The sequence below is a fragment of the Lolium perenne genome, chromosome 5 (assembly GCF_019359855.2).
Source record: "Lolium perenne isolate Kyuss_39 chromosome 5, Kyuss_2.0, whole genome shotgun sequence".
In the NCBI taxonomy this organism is placed as follows: Eukaryota; Viridiplantae; Streptophyta; class Magnoliopsida; order Poales; family Poaceae; genus Lolium; species Lolium perenne.
The window spans coordinates 82,227,842-82,247,887 of NC_067248.2; the positions used below are offsets into that span (position 1 = coordinate 82,227,842).

Genomic DNA, 20,046 nt, shown 5'->3' on the forward strand with positions numbered 1-20,046 from the left:
TAGTAAACACTTAGTAGTTTTATTCCGCCTAGTTTAGCTCTCAAGTAGAAGTTTTTATACACCGCCTATTCACCCCCCTTTAGGCGACGTCCTAGTACATTCAACCGTGATGCTTATCTAGCTAGGATCCCCACCCCCTACGCCAGAGTGGTAGGTGTGGAGGAGGAGCGGACCCATGACTTCGCCAGAGGAGGAGGGGACCCATTACCTTGCCAATAGTGAGTGGATGGATCGAGCGGGGTTCCGTTCAATGTCTTCTTTTTCGATAGAGAAAGCTCTTTCCTAAAAGGTTTAATCAATTGAAAAATATTTTTAAATTTAATGCAAAAGATTAAATAAGGGAATTCATATTAGATTCAGTCAGCAAAGGAACAGATCTGAAGTTTTTAAACTATCACGAAATTTGGATGCCACTTGGATGCTCTATGGCGTGATCGGATCCAACGACTGGAATTGCTTGCCGTGGGCGTCAGGTGCCCGTCCTGCCAACCAGCCAACCAGGAAAGGATGCCAATAGCTAATTCGCCATTCCATCCATCCGCCAGGCCGCCACCACCGGCCCCTTCCCCTCAGGCGATCGTCTCTCCTCTTCCCAGCCAGCCGACGCAAAATCCAGCAACGCTGCCGGACGGCGGACAGCACCGCGCGTGCTAGCGGCTGAGAAAGGTGCGTTTAAGGCAACAACCACTCGGAACCCTTTGGTTGCCCTAGACCCGTTCTTTCTTGCTGCCGAATCGCCGAGGACGGCGAGGCTCTGGCTCGATCCTGACCTCGTGGTAGGCACGAGCGTCCGTCCCGCCGGAGATTGGTAATCTGGCATATGTGCTGTGCGCGTCTTCCCCTTGTTCCGCAATTTAGGTCATCCGCGCGGGGTCTGGCGGATTCGGGGAATCAGCACTTGGATCTCGACAATCCAATTTGATGCTTGATGTGTCTCTTCTCTGTGAAAATTGGGGCGGTCTCTTGACTACGGATAGCCAAACCTTGCTGGTTCTGCTTTAGCATGCTACTAATGTGTCCGGTTATCAAGATTATGTAGTTGCTGGTTCCTTGCAACCATCAATTGTCTGGACACTAATGTGTGGGAATGAGGGCACGCTATGAACAATTGTTTCTCTGGCAATATGCACAGCCTTTCTGAAATGGCGCAGATGCTGAAGCTTAATATATCTCGTAATTCGTAGTCATAGATTATTGCAACTTTCGATCATAATCTGTTGCCATTGCCATTGACCCTCTTACCAATTTTGCTTGGATATCATCATTAGGTCACTAGCAGGGTATTTAGCCATAGGGGACTGCAAATTTCGGTGTCAATCTTGTTGCTATTGAGATTGCACCTCTTACCAATTTGCTTGGGTTTCATCTCCAGGTCGCCAGGAGCTGTCGGAGTTTTGGTCTGTATAGAGGCATGGCTTCTTCTGTATTCAAGGCAATGGCTGAGAAGGCAGGACCGGCCGTTCGTAAGCAGGCCCTGACCCTGACCGATGCGGCGGCATCTAAAGTACACCACCTGCTTGGCCTCCGACAACGTTCTTATCTTCGCTTAGGTGTGAAGGCACGTGGTTGCAATGGGTTATCCTACACGTTGAATTATGCTGGTATGCCTATGTCCACTGTGATATTTTGATGTGCAAACAGAATCTTTGCTTTCTTGGGTTTAAAGTTCATGGCGTGGCGCATGTAGAACTATATGGTTCACACCTACCTGATTGATCTGTACTCCGGCGAAAGAATTGAATAGTATTTGCCCATCTATAGAATGGTGTTATGTATTCAATAGATTAATTTATTGTCTTTATCTTTCTTAGACTCGAGATTCAGCTTTCCAGCAAATAAATTAACTTTCCAGGAATGTAATTTGTTACATCTGCTATTAAAATTTTTGTAAATAGTTGCCCTGTTTCTAGTAGTTGACGTCTGAAACTCTGCTCCGCTCGAACATAGTCTCATATGCTTCATTGTTTGGAATACAATCGACTATGAGTTACATGTTACAAGCTAGGATTTGGCTATTCCGGCATTAACCTAGTTGCAGTTGCTGAGAAGTTTCCTTTTTAAATATATATTTTTGGCAGCCATATGTAATACCTACAATGCCAACCAAAACACAGAACTGAAAGCTATTCTATGCTATTATTTTGGCACATATTTGTCCAATCATTTCACAAATGGTGCGTGAACTATTAACAGCTAAGTGGTATTTTTTCAGATGAAAAGGGGAAATTTGACGAGCTTGTGGAAGATAAAGGAGTTAAGATACTAATTGAGCCAAAAGCTCTTATGCATGTCATTGGAACCAAAATGGATTTTATCGATGATCCTCTTAGGTATTCTTCTTTCTCACGTATTTGTTACTTGTTTGGATGTACTGTGCACTAACGTCATGTCTTGCAGATCCGAGTTTGTGTTCATGAATCCCAACTCTAAGGGAGAATGCGGTTGTGGCGAATCCTTTATGACAACAACCAACAAAGGCTCTGCATAATCCAACAATTTGTGATGGCAACTCATTGATTTGCGCCTGAGTGATAGGTGATACAATTGCATTGTTCAGTACTCAAGACCGCTATGTTTGTTACCTTTAAACCTTAGCCATGGAACCTCTGCAGTAAGGAATGGCTTCGCTTATCTCTCATGTTGCGCTGTGTCTGGCTGACCTTATGGTGAGGGTGTAGAACATTGGCACTCTAGTCGCTTGCTGAGATGTTGGGGTGATGTTTTGGTTTAATGCACATAAGTAGTGAGCAATTAGCATATTTTTCTATATTATAAAGGGTGTGGGCATTGTGATATGTTACGTCTTAACTACACCATTTGTACCTGACTCCTGTTGTAACAAAAAAAAAGGCAGTTTTTTTTGCCTTATTTATTGAAATGCAAATATTATCTTGACAGAACGATGTGGTGTGCATTATTCTGCTACTCCCTCTGTCCAAAAATAAGTTGCTCAACTTTTTTCTAGATACGGATCTACACACTAAAAATATGTCTAGATATAATAGCATCTAGACAAATTTGAGCAGCTTATTTTTGGACCGAGTGGATATTTATTTTGAGTGTAGGAGATACTATGGAAAATCTATGATAGGTATTAGCAATTCGGAGAAGCAGGAAATAAACCTACCAGAAGACGTAAAGATGTTGACATGATAATAAGAGATCCTTGTACCAATATTGTAAAACACATCTGGGAAGTCATCGTGTTTTAAAAAAACCTTAATTGCATGAATTACACCCGAAGATATATCTTTCTATTCTTAATAGGTGATCCCATTTTCCTGCACATGCAAGGTATCCACCTCATCATGTATCTACAAGCAATCCTAGACTGCCACCTCAGCAGTTTTGCCAACAAATTTTGTGAGAAAAAAATAATTTCCTGAGTAACCGGCCCGCTGCTTTTCCTCTTCTCCACCGATCAGCTCTGTAACCACCACCCTACACCATTGACGCATCCTCTCCCCGCTCAATCAATGTCCACTTGAGCGCTCTCGCTTCTTCTACCCACGATTGAGAAATTATTTCACGGGAAACTGATGAAGGTATTCGAGAAGCCGCGCAGAATATCCCCTTCCTATTATAAACTCCTTGATGCGCCTCAGCTTCAAATTGATGCATCATTCTCCACTACGAGCGGGCATAAGCTTCACAACTCATACCAGCGCCGCTTGTGAGCCCCTCCATCCCGTATTCTCCATGTTCTCTTTCATATATTGCCAATTTACCTCACAGATTTGAACTTCCTCAGGTTCTTGCGATTTGGATGCCGAAGGAATCGTCTCCTGTGCTGTGTGTAGGCTTCCCAATTGTTGCTAATCTGAGTAATTGTTTGCTTCATATACATTTGAACTCAGATCGGCGTGATTGCACACATAGCCTTAGATAATCTTTCTTGATTGGATACGGGCTAGGAGCCTAGGATATGCTCACGTTTCACATTCTTTTCTAATTTCGATTTGTTTGTTTGATTCCTCTACATCTGTATTTAGTTTGCTCGATTAACACATAGCCTTGCACTTTGAATTTTTTTTGCTTGACTTTCATAGCCTGGGATGTGCTCAAACTAATAGAGATGGGTCGTGAGGAAGGGTGAGAAGAAAATAAAGGCACTGACAATTCATCATCTACTTCTTGCCAGGAAAATGGAGAACGGAGAGGTACTAATTACTACTTCTTGCCAATCCATTGTACATCATATACAATACCAATTATTATGTTAATAATCTGATTAAGTGTACTTTCTGGAGCATTACCTTACATTCTTGAATTATACTATTTCTAGATAAGCAAAACAGTGAACTGATAATCGTTGTTGTTTTGACCTGCTAATGCATGGAAGATCAGAACACATGGACATATGCGTGGGAAACTGAAACATGGCTAGGGACACCAGCCACAAGCAACATATGCGGGGATGGCATTTGACCACGACGGCGGTGATCTGTGGACAACCTGATCATCTACATTTGCATCGGAGATATCTTCTACACCATCTCAACGCAAGCAACACCCTAATCTTTGATCTTGAATGTTACAGCATTTGGATTGGATCTGTATTTGTATTCTTTTTTCCATGCTAGATCATCCACATGACAAGGTGCAGATATGGATTTTCAAGGGGATTTTGTTGTATGATTATATATATGTATGGCTGATTGTTGGGTTGATAAATGATCCACGGGGCAAGGTGCGGACTTAGTTATTTACCAAGTTTTGCTCCCTCTGTTGTTCTTTTTTTTTTAACTCTCCCTGGCTCTAGCAATGTAAATATTGCCCTCTCTTTTCATTATCTCCTTTTCTTTACGCTTTCCTTATTATTTATATGAATATATGGATGATTCATTCCATGGTTGTGTTTGATTCAAAAGGTTGAACCAGTCCATTTTTATCCATGGCGCAGCTACTTCATTTTATCCACTATCATGCAGTGAACCACTAAAGCATATTATTCGGAGATGGTTAAATTTTCTTCTAAGCAGCATTAGCGCTTCAGGCCAAAACACCTAGATTACACAATTTATATTGTTTCCTCATATTATTTATTTTCCATGCTTAATTAGGAATTTTTTTGTTCACCTAAGCATTTGCATTCATTAAGTGGCATGTCATAAAATCAGTGATAATGGTCCCAACTTCCAAGTCTACACGAGTAACCATGGATAATGGTTCCAAGTGCAAGAAAACTTTTTCAGAGGCAATGATCAATCTAATATTTCAGTGTTCCTTCTAAGTACACACGTATTTGATTGACATACTAATGGCTGCCATCTAGCCATTACATGTGTGAGTCCGCTTCATGCAGTACCTTCTTTGCGTCATGTTTCTATATATTCTATCATAAGATGTTATACAGTTTCCTCTTATCTTTGTAACAACTCAGGTTGATGATTTCATCAGAACTATTTTATCAGCCAAGCCAAGTTGTGAGATATTAAAAAACAAGCTCAAATCCAAGTATTGCATATGTCCCGCAGCAACGCGCGGGGTTTCATCTAGTTATTCAAGATTACGCATCCCCTTCGAGACACTCTAAAATAAAAGATAAAATCAAAGCTACCACATTGGAAGGTATTTTAACTGGGAAGGACGCAAGAAAAAAACATGTTCTGAGGCTTATCAGTCCGAATGCAGTCTTTAACCGGGAAGAATGTAAGAACAGCTCAAAAAACATGTACATTTGTGATTTTTGAGGCTTATCAGATCCAATAAAATCTTAAATGCCGCATGCGAAGAATCTAGGCTAATGGAATGTTTACAGGAATAGGTAAAGAATGTCTCGCTAGCGTCCTTCAATAATACCTAAAGGGTGTCTCGCTAGGCAATGAGCTTCTTTGTTTGATCTTCTTCCCTCATGGATGAAAGCACATGAAGTGAGATCTCCAACCGAAACTTCAATCTCTTTGATGATTGTAGCGTATGGGCCTCCACTCTTGTTATTGATATCATCAATCACTCCCTTACAATCTCAAGCAATAATCACTTTGTTGCATACTAGGTCAACAGCTAGGGCCAGAGCTTCTGTGCATGCAAAGGCCTCTAGGACAATAGGATTAGAAATTCCAGAGACACAGATGGCCAAAGCTCCTAAGAACTGGCATGTCTCACTTCTGCATATCGCACTATATGATCCAAAATTATCTGTCCTTGATTTTGCTCCATCTACCTTGATTTTTACATGTCCCAAAGGAAGTGGAATCCACTGCACAATCGACGTGTGCGACTGATCAACTTTGCTACAGTGCATAAAATACCTAGGCATTTCTCGGGCCAGGCTTCATGCCAGGTCAAACAAAGCCCAATACAGGAAACCTAGGCCTAGGCCTGGCCTAACCGTTAGCCCAAAAAATTAGACATATGCCTAACCCATTAGAGGAAAAGCCCATTAGGCCTTGGGACATGGGCCATGTCTCTTCCCTACTTTGCAAAGAACCTAGGCCCGGCTAGGCTATTGGGTTGGCCCATGCCTGACCCACTGGCATGGTCGTGCTGGGCCTATCCTCGGATTTTTGAGGTGGGTCGGGCCATGCCGAGCTGCCAATGCCCAAGTATATTGACACATGAGATATTATCAAATATAAGATTTCTCAAAAGAAAATCTCCTCGATGGAGATGGAGGAACATCTTTGTACGGTTCCACTGTCTGTCCAGTGTTGAGCCTTGGGATTTGACGGCGGACTTCAAAAGCCACCTACAAACGTTTAACATCCAATCATTCCGGATAACACTTGCATCCTCAGCTGCTGGCACAGAGTTAGCCGATGCTTATTCCTCAAATACCGTCATTGTTTCTTCTCCGAGAAAAGAAGTTGACGACCTGTAGGCTTTCCACCTCGTCTCGTCATCGCATCATCGAAGAGTACCTATGCACTATGTTCCGGATGGGTTATGAAAACATCTAGGTACAAACGTAGACCTGAATTTCTTCTTTTTGCGAGTACAGATAATCACGTATATTTTTTTTAGAAGAAGAAGCATAGCAACAAACTATATCTATGGCAATAAGAGAAGATAGCTAACTCTAGTACAACTTTATGCATTGTTAACAGCAGCCCTTGATCTTCATCCAACGGCTGTAGAGCGCGCCAGAAACAGAAGGGGCCCGCCCCAGCATTAGCAAAGCAAGTAAGGAGTGCTCGGCCGGTAACGCCCCTAGTGGCCTAGTCTAACCCCGAATCCGACGGCTGGCAGGGCACGAGCGGCCACCAAAGCCCTAAATATTCGGCTAAACCCATCGCCACCATCAGACGCGAGCCACCTACCTACCCTGGGTCACGAGCAGGGCGGCGCGCTCCGGTCCAAGGAGAGAGACAGAGACCGGCGGTGCCAGCCGCCTCCCCGCCGGCCGGCCGCCACGCCATGTGCGGTATCCTCGCCGTCCTCGGCGTCGGCGACGTCTCCCTCGCCAAGCGCTCGCGCATCATCGAGCTCTCCCGCCGGTAACGCGCCCGCTCGCCCCATCCCTTATCTGCGCGTTTCCGTCTGTCCTGTCCCTTCGCCTCCGAGGGGTAGGAGATTTGGTGGGGTGGTGGATTTCTGTGGTCTGGAACAGGAGGAGCCGAGATGTGGGACAGCTCTCGGGAGATGGATGATATGTCGCCTTCGCTTTATTCTCCATTTCCAGTTATTTGACTTTTTGTTTGACTTGACTAGTGTGTACTACAGTAGTAAATATCCATGGGGAGGAGTTTGCGTCAGGTGAATCGATGTAGAAAACTCCACTTCTATATGCACTAAAAAATTCTTCTCGGATATGCTCATACATCATGATCTTCCAAATGAAGTGGTAGTTTGCTACTAAGTTTTTCCTGGAGTCAAATGGTATGAAGTGTGACCAAGTGTACACAAAACTTTCAACAAGTATAATACTGTATAGATATCATATGAAAATATATTTCATGATGTATCTAGTGATATTGATTTGGTATTGCTAATGATTTTTTCCACAAACTTGGTCAAACTTTACATTGTCTAACTTTGGGAAATTTTATAGCCCTCCTTTTCTGGAACAGAGGGTCAGAAGTTCCCGGGGGTGTTGGATTTGTGTGGTGTGGAATAGGTCCAGGAGAGAGATGTGTGACAGCTTTGGAATTTGGACGCCTTCGCTTTATTTGCCACTTTCAGTTATTTGACCTATTGTTATTATTATTAATTGTCTGACTTATATAGTGTGGAGATTTTCATCAGGAGGAGTTTGCGTGTGATGAATCGATATGGAAAACTCCACTTGTACCTGCACTTAATTTTTTTTTGGGAGAACTTCTTTAAGGATTTCCCCAAATGTTAGAGAAACCTAGTTTGCTAGTATGTCTTTTGGCTTAGTCAAGCTCCTCCATCTCTAGGAACTGCAGCATGGTCAGGGTGTAACAGTTTTCATGTTTTCAACTTAGATATTAGAGTGAATCGTCCACCACAAAGCTGCATTAGATTAAACTGGGATTAGAGATGTGTTTGTACTGAGCTGACTACTATTTCTGTGCAATATGGTTCATTGTATGAGATCTATGCGCCCACTGAACTGAATCTACTCTTTCCCACAGGTTACGACACAGAGGCCCTGACTGGAGTGGTATACACAGCTACGAGGATTGCTTCCTTGCACACCAGCGGTTGGCTATCGTAGACCCCACGTCTGGGGACCAGCCGTTATACAATGAGGACAAAACAGTTGTCGTGACGGTCTGTATCTGAAATTTCACTGTTTTCATCCATCTTTTCTTGTGCTTTCCATGATTCATTTCAATGTATAGCACACGATTATGTCTCACTGTTCTACTTAAGAAAACTGGCATTTGTTTGTGTATAATTTTGCCATTGGGTTCTGTTCAATGCGTCTTTTGAGGCATGACGTAAATCCACTGTATTTCTGTAACTAAACCAATTGGCAACTGGCACTTATTTGTATGTATTTGCGATGGATTTTATTAATGCTGTCATCAAGCTCTGCTTAATTTGTCTTTTGACGCATGCCCTTAATCCGCTGTATTTCCATAACTAAACCAATTAGAGATATCAAGTATGCTCAGTTCTTCTATGCATTTAAACCACATCTTGTCTGTTGGTTGACATTTCCAGGTGAACGGAGAGATCTATAATCATGAAGAACTGAAAGCCAAGCTGCCATCTCATAAGTTTCAAACTGGTAGTGACTGTGAAGTTATTGCTCACCTAGTAAGTATCTACTCATATTTCTCTATGTTCAGTTTCTTTTGGAATCCTATTGTTTAGCTTCTGCCAACACCTTTTGTTTCCATTTAAGCATCATCCTCCATTGCATACATTTTATGTGTTAACATTTCTACTTTAAAATTATATTGTTTTCACAGTATGAAGAATATGGGGAAGAATTTGTGGATATGCTGGATGGCATGTTCTCGTTTGTGCTTCTTGACACACGTGATAAAAGCTTCATCGCTGCCCGTGACGCTATTGGCATCTGCCCCTTATACATGGGCTGGGGTCTTGATGGTATGCAAAGAATCCATTCTTACAGCTATTTTTCCATTTGAACAAAATCATGAACACAAAGTTACCATTTTTCCTTCCAACTTTATCTTGCCCTGGACTTTTTGTATGGTTTGCTTGGTTATATCCATGTACCACGGGGAGGAGAAAAACTGGTTGTGTGTAGGTCCATTAGTTAAAATATAGAGATGTTACTCCCTCTGTCTGTATATTCACTGTTGGGGAAATCGTTAACTGGTAACTTATCGGTCAGCTGGCGAGTTGGGGATTAATGGACTAATTGGCCAGTTAATCGGCCAGTTAATCAATTTATCGGCCGATTAATCAGTTTATCGGCTACTCGGTGGCCCTCCGAGTAGGGATTAATCGGCCAGTTAACTGGTTAATCGGCTGATTTTTTGAACAGTGGTATATTATATATGTTACTAGTTACAAAATCACAATCATAATAAGGTGCTGTAGATATGTATCAAATGGTGTAGTGTTTGTATCTATCACAACTTGGCACAATTTTATGGATTTAAGTAGTTGCTACTAATCTACTCCGTACTACGCATTAATTTGTATGTTTATTGTTATTCCAGGGTCAGTTTGGTTTTCTTCAGAGATGAAGGCATTGAGTGATGATTGCGAACGCTTCATATCGTTCCCTCCTGGACACTTATACTCAAGCAAAACAGGTTCGATTGTCTTGTTGCATTTGTGCGATGATCTCATCAGGCATTATACCAGAAATGCATTTGCATACTCTGAAGGCGAAAATAGTACATCAATATGTTGCAAATATCCATCTGTTTTGCCTACTAATTTGTTTCCTAACATATGATCCTCTAGGTAGCCTAAGGAGGTGGTACAACCCCCCATGGTTTTCAGAAAGCATTCCCTCAGCCCCTTATGACCCTCTCCTCATCAGAGAGAGTTTTGAGAAGGTTGCGCCTTTCATTATGCTCTCTGTTACATTCTCGCACATTTTGATGCATAAGTATAAGTTTATTGTATTTTCATATTCATCTTAATCTCTTCTTGATTTTGTTTCATGCTGATATGATGTATATTGTAGCACCCCGCAATGATGCCTTAGTGTGTTAAGTTCTATATTAATATTTTAGATGGCACGCCATTCAAAACCATGCTAATTGGTGCTTAAGTATCTACAGGAGTGTAAATAAATTGTTGTGTTTGAGCATTTCAGAGGCTAAGTGTTTTTAGTTTTTATGTACACATCTACTATATTTTCTTAGATAAATTGCAAATTTTGCAGGCTGTTATTAAGAGGCTAATGACTGATGTGCCATTTGGCGTTCTGTTGTCTGGTGGACTTGACTCTTCTTTGGTTGCTTCTGTTGTTTCACGGCACTTGGCAGAAACAAAAGTTGCCAGGCAGTGGGGAAACAAGCTGCACACCTTTTGCATTGGTTTGAAGGTACATTTCTCAATATTGATTACTACTGTATCCTCATTGCTGAGGACAAGGCCATCTTTCAAAATTTAAGTTTTATCTTGCTGTTATGAGTATCTTCTACAAAAAAGAGAGATTTTCAATTGAGTGATGTAAGCAGACAATATGATAGAAGTTCTAACATGTTCCATATTTCTGTAGGGTTCTCCTGATCTTAAAGCTGCTAAGGAAGTTGCTGACTACCTTGGCACAGTCCATCATGAATTACACTTCACAGTGCAGGTTCGTTATCTTTTCTTTTTTTTCTTTTGTAGAAATATTTTGAAGTATTATTCACTTGACAAAATCCCAGGAGGGCATTGATGCGTTGGAAGAAGTTATTTACCATGTCGAGACATATGATGTAACAACAATTAGAGCAAGTACCCCAATGTTCTTAATGTCTCGTAAAATCAAATCTTTGGGTGTGAAGATGGTTCTTTCCGGAGAAGGTTCTGATGAAATATTTGGTGGTTACCTTTATTTTCATAAGGCACCAAACAAGAAAGAATTCCATGAGGAAACATGCCGGAAGGTAATTAAAGACAGCGTCGCTCCTGGTTTATCTTTTAAGTTGCTGAGAACTTCAGATGGTGTATATGCACAGAATTGTGAGCTGATGAACTTATTAAAGTAGTTTTGCGTGACTTTTAGATAAAGGCTCTCCATTTATATGACTGCTTGAGAGCGAACAAATCAACATCTGCCTGGGGTCTTGAGGCTCGTGTTCCATTCCTTGACAAAAACTTCATCAATGTAGCAATGGACATGGATCCTGAATGTAAGATGGTACGTAGTTGCAACTGTTAATCTCACTCTAGCTTTATTTCATTTACTGTAACTGCCATTATCACTTTCTTATATTTATCATCTTACTATTTTTTTTAGATAAGACGTGATCTTGGCCGGATTGAGAAATGGGTTCTGCGTAATGCATTTGATGATGAGGAGAAACCCTATTTACCCAAGGTTCTTTGAATTGTGTTAAATTTGCTCTGTTACATGCACAAACTTGCTTCTATGCTCACTAAGGAAGATTTACTTTTGTGTGAACAGCATATTCTTTACAGGCAAAAGGAACAATTCAGCGATGGTGTTGGGTACAGTTGGATTGATGGACTGAAGGACCATGCTAATGAACATGTATTCCATCTTCTCTTTGTCAAACTGTTCATAAATCCACAGCTATTTATTTATTTGACTTACAATGGTTTTGTATCACCTTAATCAGATTAGAATTCACATTTCTTCTGTTCATGCTCAGGTGTCGGATTCCATGATGATGAATGCTAGCTTTGTTTACCCTGAAAACACACCCACAACCAAAGAAGCCTACTATTACAGGACAGTATTTGAGAAATTCTATCCCAAGGTCAGAAGCTGCAACCAGCGTTTACTCATATCATGATATTCAGTTATTTCGTTGCATCGAAAAAATGCCTGCTCTCCATTTGATTAATATTTCAATTATGCAGAATGCTGCTAGGCTAACGGTACCAGGAGGTCCCAGTGTGGCATGCAGCACTGCGAAAGCTGTTGAATGGGATGCTGCCTGGTCGAAACTCCTCGATCCGTCTGGTCGCGCTGCTCTTGGCGTGCATGATGCAGCCTATGAAGATACTCCAGAAAAGGCTCCTGCATTGTCGGTGGATCCCGTCACAGAAGATGTCTTCCGTCCAGCACATGTCGAAAGCCTAGTCCCGGCCGCTGCTGTTTAGACTTCCGGGGTGTCATAAAATGCTTGGAAAATACTGTTATTTGCTCCAATTCTAGCTTTCTTTGCATCCTTTCGTCAGTTCCTTCAACCATGCAGTGCAGAAATTGCTTTGTTTCATTCCTACCAGGCGTCACGTTTTGATTCCGTGTGTACTAAATTTGTTTGTCAATGTACTGAGCATCCAGTTGTAAATATCTCACAGTTGCTGATATCCTGACTTGCTCGATGTTTGGTTTGTAGCTGCGAAGGTTCATTTAATTCCAATGTTGATTTCAGGATTAGGTAATGTTTTCCAGATTACTAATATTATAAGGTTGTATTAGTAACTGGTTTACTCAATGGGATTTGCTAGTTCTTAGCTAGATGAAAACTAAACTTGTGCTCGTCTTCGTGTATATAAGTTGCAAACTGGGTTGCGCAATTGAAGTTGCAACTAAGATATTTTCAGTTGCAAGTTGGGATGTAACTAAAAAAAAATCTGATCCATTAGATTCGTTTCGTGATTTGTGCTAGTTGTCAGTTGCAACATGAGCTGCAACTAATATTTGATGAGATCAGCTGACTAAGAATGATGATATCATCTGACTAATAAGAACTAAAAATGAAAGCTGGTCAACGAATATTCTTTGCCGAAGTACTACCCCCGTTCATCAATTACCCATTGCGGCACTTTGATAGAACACATAAGATATGCTGCCGGAGCGGTTAGAACTGATTTTGTTAGCGTCAATCTCCCACCACAGGTAATGAAATCAAATGACAAATCAATTCGTTTTGCAACGGATGAGATGTATGGTGAGAAAACCTCTTTAGGTAGTTTTGAATCAGAGAATGGTAACCCCAAATAAGACTGGAAATGAAGCCACTTCACAGTTGAGAATTGCATCAATTTCCTCTCCTTCATGTAGAGTAAGGTTTATTGGCACACCGGTGGATTTAGTGAAATTGATCTTGAGTGCCGTAGTAGTTGCAAAGTCATCTAAGATTTCTTTTAAATTTTTTGCATGCTGCACATCTCCTTGGATGACTGACTATCAAGCTATCGTTGGCATACTGAAGTACCAGGCATGACTGATCCTCCAACACCAGATGCCCAAGCAAGCCATCAGCAGCAGTGCATTTTATGGCTTGTTGCAGAACATCAAGCACCACAATGAACAATAACAGGGACAACGGATTCCCTTGCCACAAACTTCTTTTAATGTTAGTCCAATTACCTAGGATTCCATTTAGAAGAATAGCCGTTTTTGCACAGGTAAGAAGTTCCTTCGTCCACATAATCCACTTCCCATCGATTCCTCTGATCGCGAAAAGAGTGTCCCACAAGACAGTGTCAAATGCTTTACTGAAATCTAATTTCAGAACCATTGCTTTCTTCTTCCGTTTCATACAGGTTTGAACCAAGTTCATCGCATATGTAAGATTATGAGCGATTCATCTCGTCTTGACAAAGCCACACTGATCTGCGACGACCAGTAGTTTGATCATAGACTGCAGGCGTCCAACCAGGATTTTAGTAATCCACTTAACCGTGCAGTTTAAAAGTGATATCAGCATGTAGTTGCTTGGCGCATTGTTATTTTCCTTTTTGCGAAGTAGGATCGTATATGACCTGTTAATTCCTTCCAGCTTCAGATCTCCTTAGTAAAATTGATTAAAGAATTTCAACACGTCTTTGTTAATTAAGTGCCAAAAATCTTAACAAAATCCAGACCCAAAGCTGTCTGGTCCGAGACTTTTATCCCTCGGAATATCTTTAATAGCTTGCAGCATTTCTTGTTGGTTCAATTACAAGAGAAGAAGACGCCTCAGACCAATATCCTTCCCTTTGTAACATTGTTCATTGGAAAGAAGTTTTGGTGGTTGATGTTTTTGCTCAAATCCCTTTAAACATCACTTTCTAGAGAGCTCTGAATGAAAATAAATAAATATAATCAATGGTTCAATCTTGTGCAGCGCCACATGCATATTAACCTTTCAAGTGACTAAGACTTGTTTGTTTGGAGCCTTACTAATTCTAGCCAGTTCTCAGTAAAGTCAATTTTCTAGCTTCGTCCCTGGGTCTTATGAATGATCACACAAAATACCTTCGAAAATATATTCAAAAATAAAAATGCCATTTAAGATTAAGATTTTCATGTGATTTCTTCATCGCAAGGTGCTTCTCACTAAGCATAATTTGGCTAAAAAAAAACTGGCAGGGGAACACGCCATGTTGTTTTTGTGACAAACAAGAGTCCGTTCAAGATCATTTCATAGATTGTCCTCTTGCTAAAATTGTTTGGCAAATAGCGCATATGACTTTTAGTATAACTGCTCCAATTATTCTACAGACCTGTTTGAAATTGGCTTAAGGGTATTGAAAAAATAATAATCTGAAACAAGTTTGGGTGGGAGTTCGTGCAATTCTTTGGGTTCTTCACGGGCCTGTGCAAGCCGCTCCCGCCAAAAATTGGCAGCAAATGTCCCCACATCGCATCAGATCACATCACATCAAGATTTTCGTGGCTAGAACCTAGATCCATTCCTGTGGTATTTCAAAAAAAAAAAAAATAGATCCATTCCTGTGAAACTTGGTCGTCGGAGCGGGGCGGTGGTCGCTGGGGCCGGCGCACTGACGGCGGAGTCCGGAGATGGCAAGGTGGATGGGCGCCTTCCGCGCGCACCTCCCCAGAACCTCGATCCATTCCCATGAAACTTGCGTCTCGGCCTGCCGCTGGGCGTCGTCAGGGACAGCAATGGCACTGATGCCGTGCACCTGGAGCGGCAGAGGCATGGGCGGCGTAGGCTGAGCTGCCGGCATTGAAAGCGAGGCAGGATGGCGAGCTGCCGCGCCTGCAGAGGTCGGAGATGCATTGATTCGGCCGAAGAGGGAGAGAAGCAAAGCTGCTCTGCAGGTCCTGGCGTTGCGCGCTTTGGCATACAATGTTGGGTTAGTGGAATTTTAACAGAGATATTTTCAGTTGCAACTCGAGATGCAACTAAAAATATTTATCTAAACCGTTAGTTTTTCTTCGTAATTTATGTTAGTTAGTTATCAGTTGTAACTCATATAAAATTTAATGATATCATTTAACTGAAAATAAAGTTAATTCTCAATCATGGAGGAACAGTCACATTCTTCTTCTAATGCAATTTTGCGTGTTCGCAAAAAACAACAGAAACATCCACAAGCCGTACTACAGATTGACCATATTCATCCACAAGGAGTACTACAATTGACGATATTCATCCACTCTCCATCCTCTCTAAACATTTGCTTAGATCACAGAAAACACTACAATTATGAGTTAGTACTAGTTATCATTGAATCTCCTCCTCGTTAACTTCCTGTTTCTTGTTCTTCCCCTTCTTTACTTCCTCCTCATCTCTACTCCCACCCATCTCCCGGCCGTCGTTGCTCCCGTCCACCACCGTGGCCGGTGCCACCTTGAACCTGGCGTAGATGTCCCCCTTGTAGAAGTTCCTCGTCCTCCACACCAACACCAGCGACACGAGCACGCCGGCGAGCGTCACCCCAGTGATGATGAGGAACGCGTGCTTGAAGCACTGCACCCCCTTGCAGACCTTGTCCCCAACGGCGGCCACGCCGCCGTGCTGCCTGGCGGCCTCGGCGTCGTACATGCGGCCGGCGATGCGCACGTTGAGCACGTACGCGCCGATGGGGCTCGCCGCGGAGCCGAAGTTGAAGAGCGTGGAATAGTACTTGAGCCCGAACACCTCGGAGATGATGGAGAAGAGCAGCGGCCACTGCGCGCCAAAGCAGAAGCCGATGATCACCGACGCGGCGTAGAGCGACTGCGGCACGCCGAAGGCGATGAAGAGGTGGCCGACGCAGGACAGGAGTAGCACCACCGTCAGCGCCAGAGGCCGCGGGAACCTGTACCGTGCGAGGAAGAACTCTGACATGTAGCCGGCGCCCACGCGGCCGGCGTAGTTCCAGATGCTGATGAGGGAGACGAAGGTGTTGATGCTCTTGGCCGGGTAACCTAGCGACTGTCCGATCTGCGCCATGTTGTCGATCGCTGTCAGCGTGCCGCCGATGCCGAACACCGACACGACGAACAGCACCAGCATCTCCACGCTCACCAGCGCCTGCATGATGGAGAAGTCCTCCCCCAGCGCCGGCGGCTTGAACATGCTTGTGAAGCATCCGAAGCCAAACGACGGCTTCGTCTCGTCGTCGTCGTCGTCTTTCGCGCTGCTTGTTTTTGGTTCTTCGACGGCGATGGCCGGCGGATGCTGAAGGGACTCCTCGAGCTGGGACACGGCCTGGTACTCCTCCTTGATGACCACGCCGAGGGGGAGGAAGAGGATGAGGAGGAGCACGGTGGCGCCGACGGCGTACGCGGCGTGGGAGAAGGTGGGCACCTGCTTCTGCACCACGATCATGACGAGGAGGTAGGTGGCGAGCGCGATGGAGATGTAGAGGAAGCAGAAGAAGGGCTTGGTGTTAGGCTCGTCGCCTTCGGCGCGGCGACGGTATGGCAGGACGCGGATGGTATGCACGAAGAAGATGTACACGGCGGCCGGAAGCCACGCGATGAGGAGGACGAGCGACTTGGCGTCGTCGCCGTAGATGGCGAGGTAGAGCTGCGTGTAGATGGCGCCGCTGAGCCCGACGAAGCCCTTGAGCAGGCCGATGACGATGCCTCGGCTCTCCGGGGCGTTCTTGACGCAGGAGACGAGCGCGCCGGTGTTGGAGAAAGTGAGCGCGTTGGCGCCCACGCACATGTAGATGGACATGAGCCACACGGGCGGCGCCGCCGTGCGCTCTGTCAGCGCGAGGTACACCATGAGGTACCCCGCCAGATTCATGCCGGCGCCGATGAGCAGCACGGCCCACGTCGGCGCAACCTGCTGCACCAGCCCGGAGACCACGCCGACGTTGGTGCCGAGGTCCTTGAAGAAGCTCAGCGTGTTGAGCGTCTGCTGGTTGTACCCCAGCGTCGACCGGAGCTCCTTGGAGTAGAGCGCGAAGATGTACGTCGACCCCGACGCCGCCATCACAACCATGGACGCGAACACCACGTACCACCGGCTCCGCATAACACGCGACGCGAACGCCGGCGTGCACATCACAGCCGCAGCTCCCTTGCCGCCGGCCATTTCTTCGATCTGTGTTGGAGGATTTTGTTGGTAGGTACAGCACCAAGTGTAAGCTTTGCTTGCTACTTATAGCGACGTGGCGGCGTTGTGTGTACTAGTTGACTAGCACTGGTCATGTAGTGCGGAGCATGGACTTCAAGACAGCTGTGACAGATAGGGCAACTATTAACTTAGATTTTTTATTTTGACAAGTACACGCAATGTTTAGCTGCTCGTAGACTTTTGGTCAAGTTGGTGAGATTTGATTGGATGCTATGCCATTTCAGACCTTAATTTTGTGTTAAATAATCACTGGCAAGCTCACCGTGTGATCGGGTTGCGTTGTTTAGGAACTAATGGCAGCTAAGGAGAGCGGAATACTCCATCCGGCCATGAAAGTTCTCCTGACTATTAGCACACTATGGTGCAATTTTAATTAGTAGAGGCAAATCCTTCTATGACGAGGAAGAGTAACACTACTTCTACGGGCTAATTTCTAATTTCTACGAAAAACAACATTCACATCCCTAAAACCACGGAAGGGAGCAACAAACAAACCCACCAATAGAGTTTTTGGCAATATTCGTGCTATAATTAAGTATATATTACTTCATGAGTTTTTCACTGTATAGCACGACCTGAAATGCATTTGCAAGTATGCGAAAAACTCCTGCAGGCCCAATCAAGATTTCTCTAGTATTACGTGGGGCTTGCCCCCTTTTGGTTCATTTTTTCAATAAAGTATTAATATCGATAGATACCAATTACATGAAGCATCTGCAATAACGCAATACCCTAACGGTAGTACAGATGCACATAGCGAGAAAAGGAAAAGAAAACTAAGAAAAAAAGTCTCGCTACAGAACTCCAGTCCTAGCAACAACAGCACAACCACCACCAAGACAACACCTGAAATCCAGGCTCTCCACCAGCAACGCCTCCAACAAGGAAACGGTGCACAGACGCCGTTGTCGCCCGCTCAAAAGATCTTAGTTTTTCACCCTGGAGATAGTCTACGCTCTCCAAACAATGTCTTCAACAAAACCTTTGCCCGGCACAATCAATTAAGGCCAGACCTTCGATTTTCACCCTGAAAGGTAGGACTCTGAACTTCACCTGTGCTGCTGCCCAACTTGCATACTGCTGTTACAAGGCCCAAAAAAACCAAGCAAATCCCTCAACAACACCACAACTCAATCCTCCACTGTTAGTCCTCAAATCCGCCCTTCAAGAAATTCTCCATCTCTGATACGCCATGGACCAGAATGTCATCTGCTGGCAACATAGAACAGAGCTTCGCGTCGCTCCCTCCGGAACCAAACGGTCGAAATAAAAGCATGGATGCGCACGACCGAATACCTCCCAAACCAACAAACTCTAGGCACGAGCACCGTTACATTTGCTAGCGGAGCCTTCCGGAACTCAACATCCGGCCAAATTGAGACGGACATGCAAAAAGAAGTTCTTCGTCCTGGAGCGCGAGAAATCCGAGGACAACCACCTTTATTCGAGCAGAGCTTATCTAAGAGATGGCAATCCAGAAAGATGTTTCTTCGGCGTGGCGAAGCCAACATCAGAACCCACATCTCCATGGATGGACCACTCCGGTCCAGATCTTGGACCAAAAGCCCATCTTGATCGGCTGCCCAGATCCCCACCGATCGGATCGAAGTCCGAACCAGCGGTTCACCGCATCCTCCACGAGGCCGCTCTGCCCGTGAGCTCCGTCCAGACCAGCGACCTGGCCACGACGTCCAACGCCCGCTCGCACCGCCGGGAAGACGACCGGTCTAGGCGGACAACCTAGACCCGCGGCGGACCTCCTCCACTTGCAGCCGCGAAGGCCCGATGAAGAGTGCCGCCGCCGCCTGCCAGGGAACGCCGCCCCGACCACCGCGCTAGCCGCATCGAGGAGATGGCCGCCACGTCCACTTCCCCTAGCACCGTTCGATACTACCAGGGGACGCCGCCACCACGGCTGGCGCCGGCAGCAGCGGCGGAGAGGAGGGGATCAGGAGGAGGGAGTGTTGGGGCGGCGGAATCTGATCCCCCGGCGGCGCCCTGGGGGTGCGCCACGGGAGCAGAGGAGGGTTCTGCAGCTATAGAGCTGATCTGATACCCTTTCTGTTCATAATTCACGCATTCCAAAGACACAAATATGTATCTTACTGGGCACTCGAGGTACATGTGGGAGTATTTATTTACTAGTAGGAACAAGTATACAGCTTTTGGAGTATTGTGCACTGTAAGCATGGATACCATCAATTATTTAAGCAAGTGTAACCGAGCCCTCCAACAACATTCGACAGTACTGTATTGAGACAGAAAGTATACCTCG

The 20,046-nt window shown here is 44.4% G+C and overlaps 3 protein-coding genes across 3 annotated transcripts; 2 read left to right on the plus strand and 1 right to left on the minus strand.

Moving 5' to 3' along the window:
* The first annotated feature begins 1,348 nt into the window (after window positions 1-1,348).
* Window positions 1,349-2,836, plus strand: LOC127300687 (iron-sulfur assembly protein IscA-like 1, mitochondrial). Its single transcript, XM_051330838.2, has 3 exons — window positions 1,349-1,601; window positions 2,213-2,330; window positions 2,398-2,836. The coding sequence occupies exons 1-3, from the start codon at window positions 1,412-1,414 to the stop codon at window positions 2,486-2,488; spliced, it is 399 nt and encodes a 132-aa protein (XP_051186798.1). The 5' UTR covers window positions 1,349-1,411; the 3' UTR covers window positions 2,489-2,836.
* A 4,430-nt stretch (window positions 2,837-7,266) lies between these two features.
* On the plus strand, window positions 7,267-12,901 carry LOC127300689 (asparagine synthetase [glutamine-hydrolyzing] 2). Its single transcript, XM_051330840.2, has 14 exons — window positions 7,267-7,439; window positions 8,541-8,679; window positions 9,076-9,171; window positions 9,327-9,468; window positions 10,050-10,145; window positions 10,300-10,394; window positions 10,727-10,888; window positions 11,066-11,146; window positions 11,217-11,438; window positions 11,558-11,692; window positions 11,792-11,872; window positions 11,960-12,046; window positions 12,168-12,275; window positions 12,379-12,901. Exons 1-14 carry the CDS (start codon window positions 7,360-7,362, stop codon window positions 12,619-12,621), a joined length of 1,767 nt encoding a protein of 588 aa, XP_051186800.1. The 5' UTR covers window positions 7,267-7,359; the 3' UTR covers window positions 12,622-12,901.
* A 2,790-nt stretch (window positions 12,902-15,691) lies between these two features.
* On the minus strand, window positions 15,692-17,747 carry LOC127300688 (protein NUCLEAR FUSION DEFECTIVE 4). Its single transcript, XM_051330839.2, has one exon. The coding sequence runs from the start codon at window positions 17,727-17,729 to the stop codon at window positions 15,924-15,926; it is 1,806 nt and encodes a 601-aa protein (XP_051186799.1). The 5' UTR covers window positions 17,730-17,747; the 3' UTR covers window positions 15,692-15,923.
* Window positions 17,748-20,046: the final 2,299 nt, after the last annotated feature.

Excerpts from the sequence above, each read along its gene's own strand:
- LOC127300687 (XM_051330838.2), top strand. The coding sequence starts at position 1,412 with ATGGCTTCTTCTGTATTCAAGGCAATGGCTGAGAAGGCAGGACCGGCC. Across the intron at positions 1,602-2,212 it reads CTACACGTTGAATTATGCTG|ATGAAAAGGGGAAATTTGAC; the intron begins GTATGCCTATGT and ends GTATTTTTTCAG. Across the intron at positions 2,331-2,397 it reads TTTATCGATGATCCTCTTAG|ATCCGAGTTTGTGTTCATGA; the intron begins GTATTCTTCTTT and ends CATGTCTTGCAG.
- LOC127300689 (XM_051330840.2), top strand. The coding sequence starts at position 7,360 with ATGTGCGGTATCCTCGCCGTCCTCGGCGTCGGCGACGTCTCCCTCGCC. Across the intron at positions 8,680-9,075 it reads ACAAAACAGTTGTCGTGACG|GTGAACGGAGAGATCTATAA; the intron begins GTCTGTATCTGA and ends TGACATTTCCAG. Across the intron at positions 11,147-11,216 it reads AATTACACTTCACAGTGCAG|GAGGGCATTGATGCGTTGGA; the intron begins GTTCGTTATCTT and ends ACAAAATCCCAG.
- LOC127300688 (XM_051330839.2), bottom strand. The coding sequence starts at position 17,729 with ATGGCCGGCGGCAAGGGAGCTGCGGCTGTGATGTGCACGCCGGCGTTC.